The sequence below is a fragment of the Equus asinus genome, chromosome 6 (assembly GCF_041296235.1).
Source record: "Equus asinus isolate D_3611 breed Donkey chromosome 6, EquAss-T2T_v2, whole genome shotgun sequence".
NCBI classification, from domain to species: Eukaryota; Metazoa; Chordata; class Mammalia; order Perissodactyla; family Equidae; genus Equus; species Equus asinus.
In genome coordinates this window covers 59,815,594-59,839,521 of record NC_091795.1, presented here as the reverse complement: position 1 = coordinate 59,839,521, position 23,928 = coordinate 59,815,594, and the positions used below count along the sequence as shown (strand labels likewise).

General features: G+C 34.6%; 1 protein-coding gene across 28 annotated transcripts in view; it reads right to left on the bottom strand.

The window, feature by feature from the left end:
• NRXN1 (neurexin 1) overlaps positions 1 to 23,928 on the bottom strand; it is a 1,069,254-nt gene that overhangs the window by 942,143 nt on the left and 103,183 nt on the right. For 19 of the 28 annotated variants that reach the window (XM_070512109.1, XM_070512110.1, XM_070512121.1 and 16 more), the window contains one exon: positions 22,613 to 22,642. The exons of 8 other annotated variants lie outside the window; for them this stretch is intronic. In XM_070512109.1, the coding sequence (XP_070368210.1) occupies positions 22,613 to 22,642 (30 nt within the window). Of the gene's footprint in view, positions 1 to 19,352; positions 21,838 to 22,612; positions 22,643 to 23,928 lie in introns of those variants that run through there. One more of the 28 variants, XM_044772415.2, reaches the window with a different exon arrangement.

Below are 23,928 nucleotides of genomic sequence, written 5' to 3'. Positions count from 1 at the left end.
ATTGATGGAGGATATTAACAGGGAAATATAGTTTAAAGAGTAACTTGTTTAGTTTTCTTTTACTAGGAGAAAAAAAAAAGATCTCCATGAAAGCTTTCTGTTCAGCATATTAAATGCCTAAGGAGTCATGCTGGATTTCAAATATAGTACCTATTTTGGAAAGCAAATTCAGGATTCTTGTAGACAGACTGAAAATTATTTCCTAATATAGATGATTCAAAGAAATATCTGTCAAACAGAGAGTTAAGACTTCTGAATGCAGACACAGCTTGAAAAAGAAGATGATGTATTTTCTATGGAGCATTTGCCAAAGGACTATTTAGCAGAGACAAAAATAATTAAAATTAAACTACAGTCATCAAAATAAATGAACCATATCCTAAAGCAATAGGTTAACTTTTAATCCTAATTTTTCACATACTTCTAAGTCCACAAAATCCCAGCATCCATAGTAGATGTCCACATCAATAATTTGAATTAGCAGGATTCCACTGTAATTTCCGAAGTTCTCATCACTGCAATCTGATGCAGTACAACTGAAAATTCTTCTTAGATAAAACTGATCCCAGAGGGCCTAAAACATCAAATGCTTTTACAATTACAAACTAAATAAGGTGGGATGAGTCTTAAAAGGAAGGTCTTGCACTATACTATGTTCATTAAACCCCAGGGCTCCCTTGTACCACATTTCAAGGCCTTGTTGTTTTACTCCTCTCCCAGCCAGGATTAGCAGATGTGGGTCCTGCTTCCCATGAGTTTATATTTCTGTGTAATGGTATGCCTGTAAAATAACAAGATTACCAAATAGAAAAATTAAAAAAAAGACAAAAAAATTTACGAAGGAAAAACGGTAGAAATTACATCAAAGTCCTCTTTGAAGAGACGCTGAATTTGTTTTTTTCTAGTATTTTGCAGGTTGGATTAAAGAAATTGTGGAAAGGCTGGAGGGAAAAAGGTGACAGGAGACCACACAAATCACTTCTATGTTCTTGTTTACAGCTTTTTTGCTTGACATAACCCCATGTAGGTGATATTATAGAATCTTTGATATCTGGCAGAATTAAGTCAAATATATGAACTGCAGTTTAAGCAGCATAAATGTCAGCTTTCTAAGGCCTTCCACATCAAAGGAATCAGCAAGGGTTTTGAAAAACAACTATAGCAGTGTATCAGGTGTCATGGGAGCTACAGAAGATATATTATGATATTAGGCACACAGAAGGTATTTTAAAAATATATAATGACTAAAGGGATAAGGTATGAAAGCTACCAGTAGGGAATTTTGGGTGTAAATAAAGCACCTAATCATAAAATAATGAGAAGATTAGGTAATCCAAAGTAACATGCATATTATAAAAGGGAGACTGGGCAATACAAATAAATGAAACAACACGTTTCCATCACCACTGACAAGGAACTGGACATTTCTGAATCTCATTTCCCCTTGAGTGACACCGACCAGCCTAAGGGACTAGCATCCACAATAACAAGTTAGGCAAGGCTGGATTCGTAAATGTGTAATGGGTCCTAATTCTCTAAATCCTCAATTCTCTAAATCTTTCACCATACCCCACACTGCATCACACTCCAATTCTACAATGGAAGAGTAACTATCTGGGAATTCATCCTTTAAGGACAGTAGTCATAAAAGCCTAAGCATGTTCTTGGGATCAGCCTCCAGTTGAGGTTATCAGATCTAAGTTAGTTTTACTTTGTTCTGTAATAAATTGTGTTTATCATTATCAATTAATCAAACCCTCGGCTTAGGGAAGAAATATTCAGAAAAAGGATGGCATTTCAGGTGGGAAGGAGGTACAAGTAAGAGCACAGGATTGGAAACGAGCACGGCTTACTCAAGGCAGAGCGAAGAGGTCTACTTGCTAGGCATAAGAATTACGGATGAAATTATTGGATAAATAGGGCTCTTAAAAATTACTAAAATAATCCATAGGAGTGTAGATTTCATATAACAGCAATAGGGAACTTCTGTACATTTCTGAGTAAGGACATTCCATAACACATATAAACTAGAGAGAGTGAGACCTAAAGAAGAGAAACTAGCTATAGCAGCTGGGAGGAATAAAATAACATAAGAATGATGTGATGAGCACCTGGAGTAGGCTGGGATTACTAGAGGTAGAAAGGAAAGAGCCATTTCTCATAAGAACCAAAAGGACTGAACATAACTTAAATCACCTCTTTCATGTCTCTTCTCAAATGTCATACTACAAATGAGAGGCTTCTCTGACAAACTTATGTAAAAATTATACCTCCTTTTTTCATCTGTGCATGCCCATGTCCCATTCACTGTGTCATTTTTCTCCATAAAATGTGTCACCGTCTTATACACTATATCTTACTTCTTTTTATAATGCTTGTTGCCCACCATTAAAATCTAAGTACCATGGTTTTGTCCTGCCTATTTCCCAGTTCTCCTGAGCCCAGAGGAGGAGGTTTCATAAATTCTGAGTTGTGTATTGAATTAATTAATCAGTATCCAATAAAAGAAAGCAAAGAGGAGGAAACATTAACTTTGTGTCCCATGTTCCTTACCTGGGGTTGTAGTACACAATTAACAAGAAACAATTTCATTAAGGAACCTCAAATGAATTTTATGTTCTTAAAAGGAAAGTTCAACAACAGTTCAATGTGATGGGACACTAAGAGGAAAATGCAATTTGGACCACTAGGTAATCCAAAATAGACCAAACAACAAACCAAAGACACTTCTAACAGTCCACTTATCCTCTAGTAAATATGAATTATGGCAATACTATTGCCAGTTTATATTCATTAAATTGCCTTCTTTGAAGATTTGAATGTGTTCACAGAATGTTTTCATCTGTGAAACATTTATTGCAATATTCATGGCAGACAGAAGATGGAGATATTAAGGGGTTAAACAACCTCCCATATGCTGTCACTTCCAGATCCATGAATACAGCATTACTTGCTTCAGTACTAACCCAAAATTTAGTTAGAAAATGATGTGGTTCTCCAAAAGGAAGTTAAAGCCATTAGATTTAAGAAATGAGTATAAGAATCTATTCTTTTTTCCTTTAGAAGAGCCTAACCTCAACTGACCATTGAGATGGATGAATTTATTAAATTCTGATGAATGTTAAATATCATTAATTCATTCATCAATATCTAGAAACAATCTTTAATCAAATGGGCAAGACAAAGTTTAGTCTTGGCAATACTCATTATACCAAAACATCCATTTTACTTATAAGAATCACTGAACTAAAAAAGACACGCATGCACACACCAACATACACACAAAAGGGTGCTAAATCACATTCTGAGTTTAGAATGGGGCAAGAATAAAAACAAGTTTTCTCAGGAACAACAACAAAAAAGGACCACAATGTTAACAAACTAGATCTACAGATGAATTATAAAAAATTTTTATGACACCAAACTAGAAATCATTTTAGCCTACCTCAGAAAATAGTTCCAAACAACTTCATATCAGTTAACTTTGCTTCCTAATAAATTTGTAGGACAGCACTGGCTGTACTGAGAAATAGTACATCTGATCTTATAAGATGCAAGATAATTCAGGAGTGCTTAGAATGTATTACTACACCCTTAAAAACCCATGCGTGGTGTAGCTTGGCCTTAGGCTGGAAACTTCAGGATCACCATCTATGCCTGACTTTGCCATTACTGTTTGATTTGCGAAAGTTACCATCTTGGTTATGTCTTCTCATTTGCCAAAAGGGAGTCAAATATCACTGCCCCTTTATCTCAGAGTTATTATAAGATAATAGACAAGGAAGTGTTTTAAAAGTTGAAAATTGATCTATTAATTTAATGTATTAATCTATAATTCCACCTCAATCAGAACTACTAGTACTGGTATCATTTGAAGACAATAAGGAAAGGGAGAGTAAGAGGAGTTGGAGAACTGCCTTTACAAATCGTACACAAGCATTTGTGAATAAAAGACGGCTGCTGAAAAGATGGACAATCATAATGGCATCACTTTATATAAGCAGATACTAAGCACATAGTCCCACCCAGTACCAATATGTTATTTTACAGGAATAAGGTAAACAGGAAGAATAAAACTATGCTTATTTAGACAGAGCTAGAACTTTTTTTAAAAAGATAAACTAAAATAAATAAGATATGGGAATTAGTTTGGATACCCTTCTAAATCTCCTTGTTTATGTTCTCTGCTCTCTAGAGACTCACCACTCAGGCTACCTCAACCTAAATTTTAACTATCTCTGACTTTAGTGCTGTTGACCAAAATGACAGCTAGTTAACCTAAACCATATCGAAGTTGAATTCAATCTAACTATACGAAGACATTAATCTGGTTCCCACAAAGCTTTGAGTAATAACTATTTCCATTAGGTTGATTGTCTTGAAGGCAACTGTACTTTTTTTTTAAAAAAAAATCAGTCTTTAATAATAGAACTTTGATAGAGGTATTTTTGAGATTTTGTGCGTGTGTGTGGTGACATTTACTCTTAATATACTACTATGTCATAGTACCTCCTAATACACTCTATAGGCCTTTTCAATAACCACTCTGTAAATTATAGCACAAAATAAAACTTGGTTTACAAATAGCAATGGAAATAGAGAAAGAGATATGAAAACATTCTTTATTGCTCCTAAAAAGAATGTCTGGTGGTCTGCTGCTATCTCCTCTCAGGAGACACCCTCACATTTAGTTGCGAGAACTTGAAAACCAGTCCTCTCAATATGGCCTTAGGCTAAGGGAGTTGTGCTGACAAAGGCCAGCTATGTTGCTCACCACAGGGCTAAAGGACTCCATGCTACTTTTATGGTAAAATTAAATTTATATGATTTACTCATTTGAAGCAATAGGATTTGGAGTGTATTAATATAATTCACAAACTCAAAGGAAGAGATCTGAAATGCTGGCCATAGCCCTGAGATTAATAACCTCTAACAGCAGTTTTCAAATATTTTAAAATGAGACCCATTGTTTACACTAAATCCTGAAGACAGCTCAATACTAACAGATAAAAGTCTATGGTACTGTTGGAATCAGGGCAGAAGTTCTGCAGTCCTCCCCTCTGTGCTCTTAATCCCCAGTGGTGGTCCTGAGGTGCCTACTCAGAACTCTCAGGCTCCAAAAAATGCCACTTGAAATCCACTGGCTTTATACAATTCTGTGAAATTTGGAATTGAAGAATAAAATTTGTTTTATAACAGCAATTAGACTAAAAACATGAGACAAGTCAGGGTGGCCAGACCAAAGTACTCGGGAATTAATAAAATAAAGCTGGTGGCCATAGTCGTTAAGTTCGTGTGCTCCACTTCAGCAGCCCAGGGTTCACCAGTTCAGATCCTGGGCACGGACCTACACACCACTCATCAGGCCATGCTGTGGTGGCGTCCCACATGGAAGAACTTACAACTAGGGTATACAACTGTGTATTGGGGCTTTGGGGAGAAAAAAAAAGAGGAAGACTGGCAACAGATGTTAGCTCAGGACCAATCTTCCTCACCAAAAAAGCATTAAAAAAATAATAATAAATAAAGCCATTGGCTTTCAGCCTAGGCTTTCTTGCAGCCCCACTCTCTTTATACTAGGTCTTAGAATTTAGGAAAAGTTATCTTGAAGTTCTTAGGTATTAAACAGTCTATACCTGCATTCTCCAAATCGATGAAACTTCAGATTTGGCAACTTAAAAGAGGTTAAAATGGCTGTCTTCTAAGTAGAGAATGAGTCAGTGTGGAAACTTTTCTGGGAAGTATAAGGCATTGAAGCAATGTGTTGATGCAATGCGAAGAGTGTATTTTAACATTCTAGGACCAACTCTTCCATTTATTTGTTGAATAGCCTTGGGCAAAACAAACATTTCCTTGTCTCTCAATGTCTTCATCCATAAAACAATGGGTCTGTGCTAAATGATTTGAACTTTTTTTTTAACAGTTACTAATCCACATCCTCAGCAAAAACATGAGTGAGTTGAAATAAAGTATTACCTCCAAGTTAAAGATTTTCATATTCCCTTTCAATTATAATCTCTACTCTGAGGGCCATATGCATATTTTCATTCATCTGTTGAATGTGTCTCTCTGGACATCTTTTCTGAACTTTATCTAAGATGAAATTTATTCTCCCACAGACTCTTCAGAAGCATGACCTTTCCAGGTATTCATATTCAGACTATTAAAGTCATCTTCAGTTATTTTCTTTCACCTCTCACATCCAATTCAACTCTTCCAATGTCTTCATTCATTTATTTAAGGAGCATCTACTATGTGTCTTGCCCCATGTTAAGCACCACAGAAAGAACAAGACTTGAACAATGCCCTGAAGAAGTTTTGAGTCTAGTTTTTCACATTTGATCCCTTCTTTCTTTTCCAAATTATTATCATAAATAGTTCAGGGCCCATTACCTTTCACCTAAAGTGTTTTTACAACCTCCTAATTCATTTACCTTCTTCTAATGATGCCATCCTTCTTTAACATTATAATTTGCAATCCACTGATAATGCCCCCCACACACTAATTGGCAGTGTACTGATTGCAAAATAAGTTTCTAAATCTAGGGTCATAAACCAGATATCTAAGGCACTGGGTAAGAAAAACCAATGTGTGAATCTGGTTAGTGCACACAATAGGGAATTACAGAGACTGTGGAGATAATGGAGAGTGAATACCCTGCCCTAAGGCATTCGAATTCAACTACAATGATGGACCAGAATGCTACCAGTTTCTTGATGCTAAACCTCCCTTCTAGCCATAACTGTGTTTCAACCACACCATGTCGTGCTTGGCATGACACTGTTTCAATGTTTGTGATCATGCTGTTCTTTCTTTCAGGTGCTCCTTTCCCTGGTAAGTCTATCCTCACTTCTTACCTCTTCCAGTTCAACTATTACTTCCTCTGGGAACTTTTTTTTTGTTCTTCCAGTAAGCCTTAATCTCTTGTTCTCCTGTGTGGTCACTATATTTTAATTTTTACATACTTACAAATATAACATATGTATTTATGCTCCACAAAGGGCCTTGCACAGAACCCTACACACACACAGTGCATGAAATGAGTATATTAATTGAAGTGGAAGATCAAGTGAATCAATTCAATACTTATCAGTCTGAATACAAATAACTTTCTCAATATTACTTCATGATTTAGAGTATATTAAATGTTAGAGCAAAGCATTTGACTAAATTTTTTAAGATATATTTTGAAATATATGGAGAAATATGATCTGGCTAATAGTACACAGTCAAAGCTGGTTGTATGGTATTATACAGTGAATTCAGATTGATGTAACAGTGGAAAGTGTGGTTCCTAGTAGCATTCTGATGACTCTGTTCTCTACCACATTTTTATCCATTTTTAAAAAACAAGAAGTGAATGCAAATCATATCTGTAGATAGCACAAGGATGGAATTACAGGTAAAGATTCAAAATAGCTGACCGGTTGTATCCATGAACTAAAATGGAAATCAGGATATTTTTCCTTCCATTTCCTCTCCACTATCACTTTCTCTTCATTAATCCATTCTGTCTTGGTAAATAACACCACAGTCCACCTAGAGACTTAAGATGGAAACCTGGGAGTCAATCATGATTCCAGTCTTCCCCCTCCCTCCCTCATTTAATCAACCAGCAAGTCCTGTTGAACCCAACTCCTTAGGATGTAGTAAATCTATTCATGCATCTCTATCTCTAATGCTAAGACAAAAGTATAAGCCCTTGATGTCTTCCTTGACTAAGTCATAATTGCTTGGCTGTTTTTAGTTTTGTGTTCCGCAACTCTGTTCTCTTGCCAGACTAAACTTTCTAAAAAGCAAATTTTATCTTGTTCTTTGAGATTTTTCATCATCTTGCCCTTATCTCTTTCTCCACTTATATCTTTTAGGCTCATTGTGGCATTCATGTTTGATTGCTTCCTGTTCTTAGAATCAGCACTTCTCTACCAAAGCTCCATGACTTAACAGTTTTCTTTTTCTTTATTGTTTCTACTTGTGGTACACAGAAATAACAGTACCCTAAAGATATCCATATCCTAATCTCCAGAATTTGTGAATACATTAGGCTACATGGCAGAGGCAATTAAGGTTGCAGATATAATTAATTTTGCTAATCAGCTGTCCTTAGGATAGTGAGAGTATCCTGGATTATCCAAGTGGGCCCAGTGTAATCACAAACTCTGTATAAGTGAAAGAGAGAAACAAAAGAAGAGAGTTGAGGGAAATGTGACTATCAAAGAAGAATCAGAGACATGCAAAGTTGCTGGCTTTGAAGATGGGGGAGAGGGGTCACAACTGTTGCTTTTTTCCAGCCTCAAAAACCTGGAAAAGGAAGGAAGTTGATTCTCTCCTAGGCACTCCAGAAAGAAACACAGCCCTGCTGATACATTGAGTTTAACCCAGTGAGACCCATGTTGGACTTCTGACCTGTAGAACTGTAAGATAATAAATTCATGCTAAGATGTTAAATTTATGGAATTTGTTATGGCATCAAGAGAAAACTAATATACTACATATACTACCTAACCATGTCAATCTAGTGAACACTCAATCATTCTACAAGACTCAGCTAATGAAGAATGTCGGTCCTCATAAATAACTTCTATCATAAGGTTTTTAACTGTTGATGGGACTTACATGAAGAAATGTCTTTACCTACTACTGAGCTATATAAATCTCTTTAGGACAGATACCTTGCCTTCTACCATGCCTTATTTACTTTTGTATTTCCAGTATCTTACAAAGGACACTGAGTTGATATTTAATTTTTTTGGTAATTGAAGATGGAATTGAACAAAAATGCTTCATGCCTTGAAGTAGGCTCATAATACTAACTATTGAGTAGAGAATGGGAAGGTGGACTCATGAGCAATTCATGTGGAAAAATTTAGAAGTTTCAACTGACTAAAAGGTAAGTATGAGTCAACAAAACAATAACACTGACCAAAAAAAACAAAGATGATAAAACACACATGCACACACACACACATCTTCGACCATAGGTGTCATTATTTCCAGATCCAGAGAATATTTCCATTTTACTGTGCCCTGCTCAGACATATGGGATACTGTGATTAATTTTGGACTGGACTTGAAGAGGTATCCTCACAATCAGAGCATGGCCAGACCAAGAGGAGGACATGGCCAGGAAGGATATGGGAAGGATTTCAACACTGTGAAAAATGGTTTTAGAAACTGAAGGTACAAATTTTGGAAAAGAAAACTGGGGTTTGAGCATGAGGGTAGGGGATGTATTTATAGAAATTATTTTTAAAAATGTGGATGAGGTATTAGACAGACTGTGTTTAACTCTAGATAAACTGAAAACAGAGCACAGCACACTGGAGAAACTCATATCTTAGGAAGCATCAATAACAACATGCAGATGGCTAACTGGCGATAGTTTCAGTAGGCAAATTTTGATTCAAATAAAGGAAAAACTCTTTAATAATTAAAACTCTCCTTTAAAAGACTGTTACTATATGAGGTAGCACGCATACCCTCCTTCTGAACATGTAAACAGAATTTGGATAATTAACCACAGCAGAACTAGTAGAAGAGTTTGTTGAATCGGCATTTGGACTAGGAGACTTCTAAAGTTCTAGTCAAATTTATGATTCTATCATTTGTTAAGTCCTTTTCCATACTAAAGCAATTACTGTGATTCTCTGATTTTGGTGAATTTCAGTTACCTTGGTTTAAGAAACATTACCACTTATTTTGACTCCTAGTTAGTTACTATTAACTTAAAGGTTATCTCTGAGTCCAAAGTGTTAACAGACCTATCAAGTTACATGAATAATTTCCCCCTCCTCCCACCAAGCTTTATTTACTCTCTCATAATTATCACTCTCTCGTAACTTTCATATAATTTCTAACTTTCCAAAACACATCCAGAAAGGGAATTCAAGGACAGGAAGGAACTATGATTTTTTTTCCATTGTATATTCTCTTTTAATGAAGAAAAGCAATTAAGCAAAATAAGTCAAAAGCAAGCTGAGCTTTTTCTTATTGAGCCACTTAGAACAAAAGGCTTATCTGATTTATGCTAAAACTAGTTCATTTAAAATAGAATCTTAATACCCTAATAAAGGAAATTAAAAAATAAGTTAAAGGAAAACATCTTGCCTTTGTTATTTAGAGGCAAAAAAGATGACAATTATTTCTTGATCAGCATTCTTAAGCTTACTTCAGATATGATTTTTTTTTTTTTTGGCAATAACAGTAATACAAGTCACTATAAAATGAAATGAATGCACAACAAAAAGATATTTTCAATTCCTTCTACTCCTCCTTCACTTTTACTTTCTTTCTCAACATCTGTGACTCAATGAACCTTTAAAATATGTATACAGGGGGCTGGCCTGGTGGCGCAGCGGTTAAGTGCACACATTCCACTTCAGCGGCCCAGGGTTCGCTGGTGTGGACATGGCACCGCTTGGCAAGCCATGCTGTGGTAGGCATCCCACATATAAAGCAGAGGAAGAAGAGCACAGAGTTAGTTCAAGGCCAGTCTTCCTCAGCAAAAATAGAGGAGGATTGGCAGCAGTTAGCTCAGGGCTAATCTTCCTCAGAAAATAAAACAAAATAAAATAAAATATGTATACAAATGATATATAAATGAAAAGCAACAGGATATACTGGAATATATGAAGAAGCCATTTGGTTTAAAACTAATTTGGCCTGACCTTGTTTTTCCAAGAGTCTCATGTGGCCTGTTGAGCATGTATTGTACATCTGCTTTAAACATTTATTATGTCCCAAAGAGAAGAATGATGCCATTAAAGACAGAGATGTAACATCCCTCCATATCGGCATTTCTTTAAAGATAAGCATGTCTTCCTGGAAGCTAAGGATTAATTACTGACCTGCAGAGCTCACCCTGTGACCACTGACTTGCTAATCACTGACCTGGACTGCCAGCCAGGCATCTCGTGACAACAGTAAAAGAGATATCCCCGTCACATGTGATATATGCTCTTTGTTCCAAGATGGTATATAACCACTCTGTACACCCCACTTCTTTGGTGTCCTTCCTTGCTTAATTTTGATTTATAGATTGACTATGGATTACTTGCATCAACACAAAGGATAAACATCTTTGACCTTTTAAAAAATCTTTCCTCCATGTAATCTGCAATTTTAAAAATTCTTTTTTTCTCAAAAATTACTTAATTTTATTTGAATCATCTATCAGTAATTGACACACAATACTCTATGTCCTACTATTGAGCATTCAATATGTTCTAGAAAAATATACACTTTATTGATAATAATACAAGTAATCCTCATAACAAAAAGAGGTGGATTTTATTATCTTCATTTTACAGAGGAGGAAAATGAGGTTCAGAGAGGTCAAATAACTTTCCCAAAGTCACACACCTAATAGATAGGGAGTCTGGGATCTAAATGCAGGTTCATTCAACGCTAGTCTCCATGATCTTTGGCTATCTGCTTTGCATCAAGTTTACTGAGTATCTATCATGTACCAAGCGCTAGTCTCAGTATATAAAATATTTTATATATAAATCTGACAAGATATCTCCACGTAATTTCTATGCTTGTGTCTGTTAGTTCTCATAAGACCATTATCTCTTCTTTTTTAATAGACTCCAGAGACAAAATTTCCACGCCCTAAAACATGACCTTGGTAGAAATGACATATTCTTGTTTTATTTAATGCCTCTTTCAACACAATCTCTAGTAAATAAAAAAAAAAATCATTATAATCAACTTTTCCATTGTATGGAGATATATTTGTGGCATATTTTTTATGTGAGCTCAGCTTTTGCTGTTCAGCTTTCCTTTTGTCTGCATCTCTTTACCATGGTCTTTTATGGACAATGACCCTAAAATATACCATAAATTATCCATGGGTAGGCATCACATAAAAAGTTTAAATGTTGCCACACATTCAACTTGAGTTTTGGGCTTTTTTTCCTTTTTTAAAGTACATTTCTGAACTTTGTACAGTGAAGTTGTAGTGACCTTTACCGCAAGGTGTGAAAGAGCCCAGTGATATCTTTACTAGTATGAAAGCCAGTTGTTTAGTTTCAAGGATAAAGGGTAAACCTAATTGAATAACCATATCTTTTTCTAGTCCTTTCATAATGGACCAACTTTTCTCTTAAAGCAAGATAATTATTTTTATTAGCAAGAAAAAGTTCTCAACGCAGAAGCAATATGGATTAAACTGACAAGTTGTACATGCCCTTGCAAGAAAAAAAAAACCTTCATCACTAAGAAGATCAAATCATCAACTCTTAGAGGGCAAACTGAGTTGGTAACAATCTCCACAAAATGGCTATACTTTAGAAGCTTCTGGGGGAGTCGAGAGGGCTTTTTAAAGTACAGGATTCCAATCCACCATAAACCTATTGAATAAAATTACTATTAAGTTCTTTGAAAATCTGTATTTTCTAAAATGTGCCCCAGGTGACTGGGGAGAAAAGGAGGGCTGGGCAGCCAACCTGAAAACCACTGGATCAGAACAATAGTAATGAGGTCAAGATGTTCTAACAGGGAAGCACGCTACTTGTCCAGCCTTGCTTAGACAGTGGTCCTCCTCTACACAGGACATTATTCTAATTAGGGAATGACATATTTGAAGTAGTTGAAGAAAAAAAGAAACAGTGACTTAGCCTAATAGGTCATGACATTACTCCTTATAAATAAGGAGATGGCAAATGCCAAACCAAATTGTCCTCACATTTATCAGTTCAAGTTTTGGCTTTCTTTTGGACCAATCAGCTTCTCTCCCTTTCCATCCCATCGAATGACTCCTAACTTCACCCAGTCCTCTCACAAAGAATGCCACTGGTCACAGCCAGCACAGATGCGTCAGTGCAAATCCAATCACACAGCTAAGGAAGCAATTCAAAATGTCTGCCCCGCTGATTGTTGGCCAGAGAATGCATTCTTTCATCTAAACAAATAATCACTAGGAGGACAGTCATAAAATGTCATCAGATAATTCTTTTAAGTCAGCATAGCATCAAAAATATCTGTTCACTAAAGTTAACAGAAGATTTCTGGCATATTATGCCACTAGCAATCTGCAAAAACCTATGGTTAGCTTGTGAACAAGGATTTCCCTGTGAACTGAAATCAGAATTGGCCAATTTCGGGATTTCCATCTCTCTGGCAGCACTTTAGCCCAATCTAAATTTGATTGTTTCCTTGAATGCAGTAATTTAATTTTCTCCAAATGTCTACTGACTTTTTAATGCCAAGTACAGAAAATGAAATGAAAAACTGGATTAGTGGACCAGGTAATTCAGGACAAAAAAGAAAATATTCCTTAAAAGCTTCATATAACACATGAATCGTTTTCATTTCCTGAATTATCTTATCCACTGTCTCAGTAGTCTAATTTTCTGGTCTATATCTGGGCTATGTAATAAAAAAAAATTATAGTGAAAGAAAATAAAATAATATTCTCAGTTCACTGCTCTTTACTCGGTTGAAAGTAAATACTAATAATCACTGGAGATTACGTCAGCTACTACTATTCTGAATGAGCTATCATGTGGTCATAGACACATGGTAATTCATGGGCAAACAAGCCAAGCAAAAAAGGGAAAACTTCATTTAGTGGAATACACATTTTATATAAGTAAATATAATTTGAATGTGTAAAGACATGTCTGGAAAAAATGGTAACTATTATTATCATCATGTTTATACTTCTTAATGTCAAAAGCCTTGAAAACATCCATTCAGAAAAGCTGTGGCTTTACACCATGTGTAACAGTCCCACATAAAGAAAAATGTCATTGGTGATTTCAGCAACAATGACGAAGACTGAATGAAACCATCCTCTCTCTCTCTTTAACCCCTTCCCTCTCTCTACCAAAAAGACAAGTAATGAGACACTCATTTTAAGGGAAGTAAGGCCTCAGGCACGGCAGTTTTGGTGCTACTTTTTAAGTCAGAGATTTCCTACCATCGTAGTTCTTCAGTGCAGGTCCCAGAGTTTCGAATAGCTGGCTGTGGACCTGGACTACTTGTTAAAGCATCTAGTTAAACATACAATCATTTATCCCTGGGCTGGGAAGAAGTCAAAGGCCCTTTGAGTGAATATAGCTATTTGATGACTGAGAAGAATGGATCTATTTTAATGTTAGAAACACAAGATAAGCTACATGAACATAAAGTACAAAGGAATCCACTTCATTCTTCGCAACTTTCTCTCTGTCACCAATTGCCAAAAGGTACTTCTTGAAAGCCACAATGAATCATACAATTTAGGAGCCAAACTTCCAGGAACCTCTTCCTGTTACCTATATACACACAGAGACATACAAAGATGAATTACTGTCCCCTTCTTAAAGAAATATTCCTTTAAGACTGATTATTAGAGGAATTTGAAAGAAAAGGCTTGACCATCAGTGGTTGTTGGAGTGGTTTTCAAATCCCTTCCAAATTCTCTGTGGCCACCTAAACTGAGCAGGGAACAAGGAAGATCAAAAGGGTAAAATCTGAGTCCTCCTCATTCCCAGTTCAAAGAGAAAAACTCTGGTTTTATTGATTTTATTTGTCCTTTACAGGAAGATTTACCTTGAAGCAAAAGGAAAAAGAAATTTGCAAATTAGTTCATTATAAAAAATAAAAAAAAAGTAATATCCAAAGTAAAATCTAAAAGGAAATATTAGAAATTTGTTTAGCCCACGAGTCAGTCAGTCATGAGACAGGTATTATTGAGCAGATACTAGTGCCAGTCACTGTTCTAGGGGAACTTGAGATACATTGAGGCAAGGCAGAGATCTCTGTCCTCTTATATTCCAGTGGGTGAAAGACAGACAATAAACGGTAAACAAAATAAATGGAAAAAATTAAGTATGTTAGATAATAATTGCTATGGAAAAGAAATTAGACTGGGGTATGAGAGTTCACGAGAGGGGCAAACTGTAGTATTAAATAGGATGGTCAGGAAAAATCTCTTGAGAAGGTGCCATTTGAGAAAAATCTTGAATGATGTGAGAGTATTAGCCAATGATTTAAGAGTCTCAAGTTAATTACATGTTATTTTTGCAGCAAAAATACCTATCTAAGAAAAGTCCATAATTAACTTTTTCTTGAAAATTTGGTCTTCAGTTGACTAAGTGGTTGGTATAAGCTTAACACATATGTCACTTAATGAAGTAATGAGTGAGGCAAAATGTTAATTTACAGGAATGTTTTCTCTGGATGCAACTTCCAGTCCATGAGAAAAGTTATCTCCTTGCTCCTTTCAGCCAATAAACTGGCATCTAAATAGCAGCACTTTGCCAATGAGCTTCCAGTTTAGTTCAAAGGGGAGACAAGTCCATTTCAGCTTCATTATTGCATACAAGAGAAATGTAAAAATGTGAAGAGTTACAGAAATATCTAAATAATTTTTATTTAGTAGAATCAATCTTTAATGCTTTATTGTACCAATGTTCTTTGTAGAACAGGCCACCAGGACACTGATGTCCAGATGGTTATAACTTAAAACAATCACAGAATCATAAATTATAGGATATCCATATGATGGACAGAAGATATGAAGATATTAATACTGTTTTTGTTAAACCTTTGGCAGATTACAGATCATTAGTTTTCAAATTCATTTAATATACACGTACATAATATTTTTTATTTTATTGTCACAATTGATAAAAACAATCTCCTAAGCACTTTTGCAATTTGTCATGTAACATTATCCTTGAGAGTGGAGTATTTTTATTAGTCTGTATTACAAATCATAAGATTTAGACAGGTGAGGCTAAATTATTTGCCCAATGTCAGCAAAGAGCGAACACAGGATCTGAACCCAGGTCTAAGGAACTCATGACTCTTACCCAGCATACTATACTGCTCTCCTGTTGTAAGGTGGAGTTTCACTCTTCTAAAATGGGAACCTTGAAAATGAGAAGCAGTAACATCCTATAAGACACTCTATAATTGGTTTCCTTCACCCTACCTCTAAATTTATTTTGTAAGAAGAAGATGAAACTTTATTTCATGACTATTCATGTAAATGGAGGAAAGCATTTAAAGTCTCCTTAAGGTTGGTTATTCTACATCAGGAATTTTAGTTCAAGGTTTCCACAATGTTTTGCCTATCATAATAAGCAATATCTCCTATCATGCCTAATAATTCAAAGTGTTGAAGAGTTTTTTAACATAATCTTGCTTGCTCCAAATTTCTCTGATTTTGGTTAAAGATTTATATTTCCTTGAGAAATTACAGTGTTGTTTAAAACCACTGGTGAACACAACCTATGAAATATCCTCTTACCAGCCTAAATGTGTTGATGTTGGTTTTAAAAGAAAATCTACATTAACAAAAATACACTTTAAATTGGTAAATAAGATAATATCATTATTTTGGGAAAGGAATTATCCTTTTAAAATCCAGAATGCCATAATTTAAAAGTTTTTCTATTTGCAATCTATTTCAGTAAAGCATCTAAATTTATGTTTATACCATTTCGTTCTTTAAACTATTACACGGCAGAGAGTCCTTTCCATGCTCTTCTCTGAGGATAAATTAACCTACTACAAGTCTAATAAAATCCTGTTCAGTTTATCACTTATTTAATGCATCATTGTTTACAGAATGTATAAAAACATGGGAAACTTCTCATTACAGAGCCAAGAGTGCAGAGATACAAAGGAGCTGAGACTTTTATTACTAATAAATATAATGACAAAATTGGTTACATTGCAACAAGAGATAATACATAAATATTTACTCTTCAAGTAACTTTTCTTGTTTCTACCCAGAACTGATGGGCTTCTAGGTTAAAGAACTGCAAAGTAAATACCAAATTCTAAAAAGTCATATAGCCTTCTACGTACATCATATTGATGAAGTAGATATTTAATGTCTGATTTATGAGGTGAAATTCCAGTCTTTCCACATTCTGTGCCTGTGAAAGAGTAGCCAGTACTGCAATAGCAAAAGTCATAATAGATCATTCAAAATAAATTATTTCTCACTTTGCATATGAACCAAACATAGGTATTTCAATACAGTAAGATCCTGTCAACGTTCACAAATGCTTGAGAATGTAGATTACCTATGCTAAATGAGGAATTAAGATGTAACAAGCCATACAGAAGAAGAGAAATATGATATTTTCAAAATCAAATTAGTTCCATATCAGAAACCACAGTAAAATGTATTTAAAAGTTATAAAACATACACATCATGGTGTTGGTGATTGGAAGCTGGCCACTTCACAGACAAATCTGTTATATAAGCAACACAACAGTTGAAAGATGGGAACAAAAATCATAGAAACAAAAGAAAACGTATAAAAAATAATAAATGCTTTATTCTCTAAATATTAATAACATCAAATCTATTTTAAAAGCAAATATAAGGGAATATTAGTTGTGCTGTGACATTACAGATAAGGTTTTAAAACACATAATCTTTGATATTGCTTATCAATCAGTTGTAGTGGAACAATTATATCTGGTTATTAATACAATTAGTTTTCAGAAAAATATATTTTTATTTTCCTGATAAATTATTCTACTTTAAGATCTTAATTTTCACTAATACAATAATATTTAGGCACTTTTAAAATTTGTAGCTACATGTTTGATAGTTGTAACACCTTGGCTTTCTAATAACATGAGAAACTTAGATAATCAAACAGTAAACATTCATCTGAAAGAGTCATATGGACATTTACTTTGCAAATATGCTGTAGAATTTATGAATACAAGGAATAGCAAGTATGCTCATATCACAAGATAAGACTTAAATTTTGGCTTTTTTGAATGCTTACAATCCAAATCCAATTTGAACACAGGACTTATGATACATCACAGTTGATACAGTGAGGTTTGAAAAAAAGAAAAACAACTCATGGAAACCACAAAAGATAGCATAACATCAGATCTGAATTTCAGGAAAATTCATGTACCTGTTATTGCATGAGTAGAGAAGTCAGAAAATAACATTTGGTTACTTGCCACTGTCACAGTGAATCACATAAAAAATTTTGAAAACTCTTAAACACAAAAATACATTGACTTTATTTCCTTACAGATTCATTGCTGTGCATATGCTAAGGCATATTAAAGTGGTACCAGAATGATGCTTTACTAGAAAGAAATAATGCAGCTTTGGAAAAGGATATGAATGACAGGAAATAAAAGGAAGTTTAAAGACAGAGACAGAGGATTCCACGTAAATGCTACAGTTCTTTTTAATCATTCGAGTAAGTTTCCTCTTCCTTTTCCGCTCCCTACTTTGTCCACGCCAAACTCTCCATGTCCTCCTCTACGCTTACCTCTTCCCATGTGCCCCCCCATACACACAGATGTAAATCGTGAAAATGACAAATTCAAAATACAGAAAGAAAAATATTCTGGAAATACAATGGTCCGAAAGAAAGACACGCTTCCTGCCCTCACGGAGCTTACATTCTACTAAGAAAAATTGACATTAAGTATATAATCACTCATATAAATATGTAATTACAATTATGATTGTTATGAAGGAAAATACAGGCTTCCAATCAAAGCACCAACACTTAACTGACAATTATTAACCCACACTCCTGAGCGACTAACCAGCCATGATGGCTGGATTTGCAAAATGACTTACTTTGACATTTTCTGATTTAAATGGTTAATCATTTTTCTCAGACAATCATTAGAGTAAAACGCAAATAATCATTGGAGTGAAGTGACCAGTTAAACACACATAGAAAAAACAAAAACAAAAAACAACTAAATTCCCAGGTAAATAAACCTAAATTCTAAATAGAATAGAGACTAGTTAACATTACTCATGATCCTAATAATACCATTGACAAATTTCAAGCCAAAAAAGAAAGCAAACCCAATTTCACAAAGACCATTTGGATCCATCTAGCCACAACCCACAGAAGCAAGCTTGGCTCTGGACAATCTCTCTCTTCAGCTATCCCAAAGAAAGCTATAATTGAAACAAAGTTTATTCCTAAGCATGTCCAATTAAAGACGACATACCCTTGTTTAGAAAAAAACATGAAAACAAATCCAAATAATTGACTCTAAAATTTGAAACAGAATGATCAACTGAAAATACTAGGCATGACGGCCTACAGGAAGACTGAGAAACCTTCCATGTCATTTACTACGATTCTGCCAGCACATAGCAATGATCTTTAACAGGGGTCCAGCTGACTTAGCTGTTTTTGTCATGTACAAATTGATAAGGGATTCTGCAGTTTCCATACCTTGAAAAATTAATTAGGGAGTATGGAAGGATCCACACTGACTCTGTAAGGATACATCACAAACTGATACCAATGCTTACCTCTAGAGAGAAGACTGGGGAGGAAGAGAAAGAAAGTTATCAGAAAGAATGTTCTCTTTAGATGAGCTACTTTTTTTTTTTTTTCAATGAAATGCATTCATCTATAATCGGGCATTTAAAAATTTAGAAATATTTAAGAATCTGTACAGAAGAAATCAATATGATAACAATGATGTTTTTGAATCCAATTTTTCTTCTGTACTCAAAAAAGAAAGACACTGACCCACAGATATTCATTCCAGAGCCCCTGAATTCGCTACTCCTAAAGAGAAAAGTGGTATCAAGAAAAATGCTCCAGGACTGTATTGTGATCGAAAGATTTGGGAAGCATTAATTTACAATGCAAATCAGTTATTTTAAGACTGGGAAGGGTTAACACTTATTTCATGCACAGCTAGGATTGAACTTGATATAGGAAGCTACAGTGTAAAGTTTCTAGACATTTTTGACTCCTCCAACAGGTTGCACAAGGCCCTGACTCATGTTATCTTTGTCTTTGTTGAATGTCAATCACACTTTTTTTATCACTCTCATAGCACTTCCATTCTGTCCTTTATACTAACTTCTCCACGTTTTCACATCCTTATTACATAGACACTCTTTGAATGTGGATGCCATGTCTTAGTCAAGATTGTATTTTTGTTCTAGAATGCATATTTGTTGAATTAATTTGCAATTAAAGACTTACAAGTCACATTTCTCATTTCTATACATCTAATTAAGCAACATATGAAGGTGACTACTCTGATTTGCAAAATACCCAAGTCCAACTTAAAATCTTCTTTCCCTATTTAACGTCAAAGAGCATCCTGGTCCCATTAATAGAAGAATGAAAAGGAAAAACCAAATTCCTGTCCTCTGTAGTTTTGTGTTAATTGAGAAATTAACTGATGAAAATTGGTGAAGCAAAAATATGTTTGACACACATGTCAATAGAAAACGTTTAAGACTGACATAATAAAATTGAATGAAGTTAAATGACACAGTGTTAATTACACCAAAACAAATATCAGCTGCATATAAATATGAATTATGAATTATTCCATATGTAGAGTTAAATGGTTATATAATTTAAAAAACTATTTTTAAGAGTTAGTTTTGCACAACATACTGAATATATGTGTGTATATATTTAGAAACTTTGTGTATATACATGCATTCATACAACTATATACATGCACATATACAAACACATATACATATATTCATCAGCCAGTAAGATACAATATGAATACAGTTCCCTCTATGCCATCCTGAGTCCTATACTGAGGAACATGGTAGGAGACACCAACTAAGGAAAGGGAAGTGGATGGGAATCTGGTCTCACAAAAAAAAAAATAGCTTAGAAAATATCTCAAATGGTACACGAAATCTCTAAAAGAATTGATACATATTGTCATTTGTGTAGCTAGAAGGCTCAAAATGAGATTAAATTATCTTATTGGAAATGGTTGACCAAAACACAAACTGAAATAGCATATGTTCTCTTTTTATTGGCTCAAACTATCTAAACAACATTTGTTTCTAAATCTCTATTTCACACATTCAAAACTTTGATATAATTTCTTACTTATTGCCCGGCTCGTGTTCAAGTGCTTTTTCAAGCATGAAAGTTTCCCTGCTAGATGACACCAATGTAAAGGTGCAGAACTCTGAGCTTTGGTCCCAATTCACCGGGTTAAGATTCAGAGCATACGAAAGATTCCGAGAGTTCAAGAGTAAGACACATTCCTGCATTTAAAATAACCAAAAAAGCCCCAAACCAAAAAAAACTAGATCACTAATTCATAGTTAAAGTGGTTAATTGAAAGGCTATGCTACATATTTACCACAGTTGCATATCATCTACTTCCTTTTAATGAAAACACTAAACACAATGTGGATGGTTCTAAATGACAAATTAAACATGCTTTTATATTTGGCACCGATGCTGTCAAAGAGTACACATGCCCGACTTACCAAGTGATTCAGGAATGTACACCTGGTTGATAATGTTCTTAAAACAAAGTTAATATGCACAAAAGAAAGAATGGGCTTGTCTTGCACCTTTATCTCTTTCATGATACTGCCTTTTCAGGTTATCATGAGTTAATGTGTATTTATGATAACTAGCAGCCAACAAGGTGATGAGCCCACAGTAGTACCATTTCAAAGCTGCACATGCTTCGACTTACATCCCAATGCATAATGGCTGGGGCAGGTGAGCTCCAGAGTTAAATGTTTTAGGATACATATTTATGGTGACTACACTCATCATTTAACTGCTATTAAATGTTACTGCAAAAACTGACACCAAAACTTGTAGCTAATGTCTAAATATACTAATTATATATGCAGCTGACATGAAAAAAATCACTCTAAAGAGCTAGGAGACAAAAAAAGGAGTGAAACATTTTGATGTATTTTTCTTACCTTAAATTCATAAAATATTCATTAACACTGATACCTACCGCCCAGTGCCCATTACTAATGTCAAAAGGTCTAAATACATTTGCATAACTTAGAAACACTGTAATTCATACAGATGATATTAAGAAGAAATAAAATAATGTAATACCTTTACTTTTACCTATGGATTTGATGAAATGGTCCCATGAAGAAAGGGTTTCCATACAAAGAGAATAAAGAGGAGAGAAACAACAATAAGAATTATGAATATATGTAAATGCACTACTCTCTGAAAATTAAACAAGACAAGAAAGTATAAATAAGGGTTCCAAGACAAACGCAGATGAAATCAGTACATGTTGAGAAATCTGTCTCCTTTTTTTAAGGCAACACATGCAAGGAAATTGCAAAGCCCATGCTCACTTTAAAAGATTACACAAAAAGGAGATAAACAATGACTACTGGTAGAAAAAGTATTGATTCTGTGGAACACTATACTCAGCATTCTAGAAGCCAGAAGCCAAAGATGTCTGCATGTTCCCAAACTGCCATGCATGGGTGAAAAATGGACTCTTTCTGGTACAATAGTTTAAACTGAATATCTCTTTCAGAAATTAACTTCTGATGATTCTCAGTTTTTCTTTACTATAACTACCCTTAACTGCATGTGCTGATAAATGTATCAAAACTTTCAATCACAAGTTCTTATGTCTCATTTACTTGCAGATATCATAGTGCCAAGAATGAAGGAAAATAAAACTCAAAGAAGCAAATCATAATCAAACCAACAAACAAAGGGGATAAAAACACATGGAAAAAAGTGAACAAAAGTTATGTATTTAATTTGCAGCCAGATAATTTGCAAGCATTTGCCCATCCTGTGCAGTGATGATTTGAAAGCAGCTACAGAACAAGAAAACACTGAAAGCAGAGTGGAAAAGGAACAGAGCCCATACCTTGGTCGCCCATCATCAGGTGCGCCAGACCTTGAAGGGAAACAAGAGCACAGTCAGCAATAAACAAGGGAGCATGGGAAGGCAGGGTTGTCACGGTGACAAAAATGTTCAGTGACAGACATCTTGTTTCCTATGAGACATGTCTGTATCACAAGACAAATCAAAAAGCATTCTTTCAACCCCTGGTTGGAATGCTTCGGGGCAAAGAGTTATAGAACTGCAATTTAAACACTGGCATATGCTGCACTGTGTATTTCTTCTATGTATCAGTTGGAACAATCAAGAGCATGAGAGCATGACTTAAAATCCAACCAATCCCTTAAATATTGCATCTGCCCTTCATGCCCTTTGATAAGACTGTTTTGAACACTGCCCCCACAGGGCTTGTCATTCTTTGGTGATGAAATTATATTTTTAAATACCCAAAAGGAATACCTGAAACATGGGCTGGGTCTGATCATTTTCCCCTCATCAAAAAATGAGCAGTTTCATAATTAAATGAAAAAAAAAAATCCTTAGTCACACTGAAATGACAATGCAGAAATGTCTCCTTGTCTGACACAGGTAGCAATTGACTAAATTTCTTCAAATGCAAAAAAGATCACTAGACATGCACTTGTAAAGTTAGAAGCTACTACAGAATAATGCTTTCAAGAAACAATGGATCAGCTTTAAATAGGCTCAAGTAATTTTCCATGGAGAACAAAACTATTTAGCATTTTACCTAAACATTAAACCATGAATTAATATGAGTATACATTTTTAAGATATATATTACATATATATTAATAATATATATAATAATATATATCACAGATAATTTGATCAAGGAAGTTTTCTAAAAGAATACTAAATTTACTTAGTTTAATTATTTATTAACTCTTGCTTCACAATTAATTTCAGAGTGAAGATTATTCCTTTTCTAAAGAATACTGCCAACGTTCTTTTAAAAAATTTTCACTATCCAAGATGACACTTTTTACTGGAAGGCATTAATTTCTAGTTCTTTATTCTAAACTAAAAAATAAAGATACTCCTCAATATGTATACATTTCAAGAATACGGGAAAATCTTAGAGCAATATTGTACACATACAACAATTTTAATAAAATTTATATTTCATTTCCCAGGGTTATTTCAAATATATTTGAGACTTTATTTGAGCTACATAACATTATGCATTACTTGCATCAGTATTGAAATAATCTGTGTTAAAAATTTTAGGAATATTTAAACATCCTTGCGGGGCAGATACAATTACAAATCATCATATAAACACAACATGAAAATTATTTAACACAGTTTAATGGTTCTGT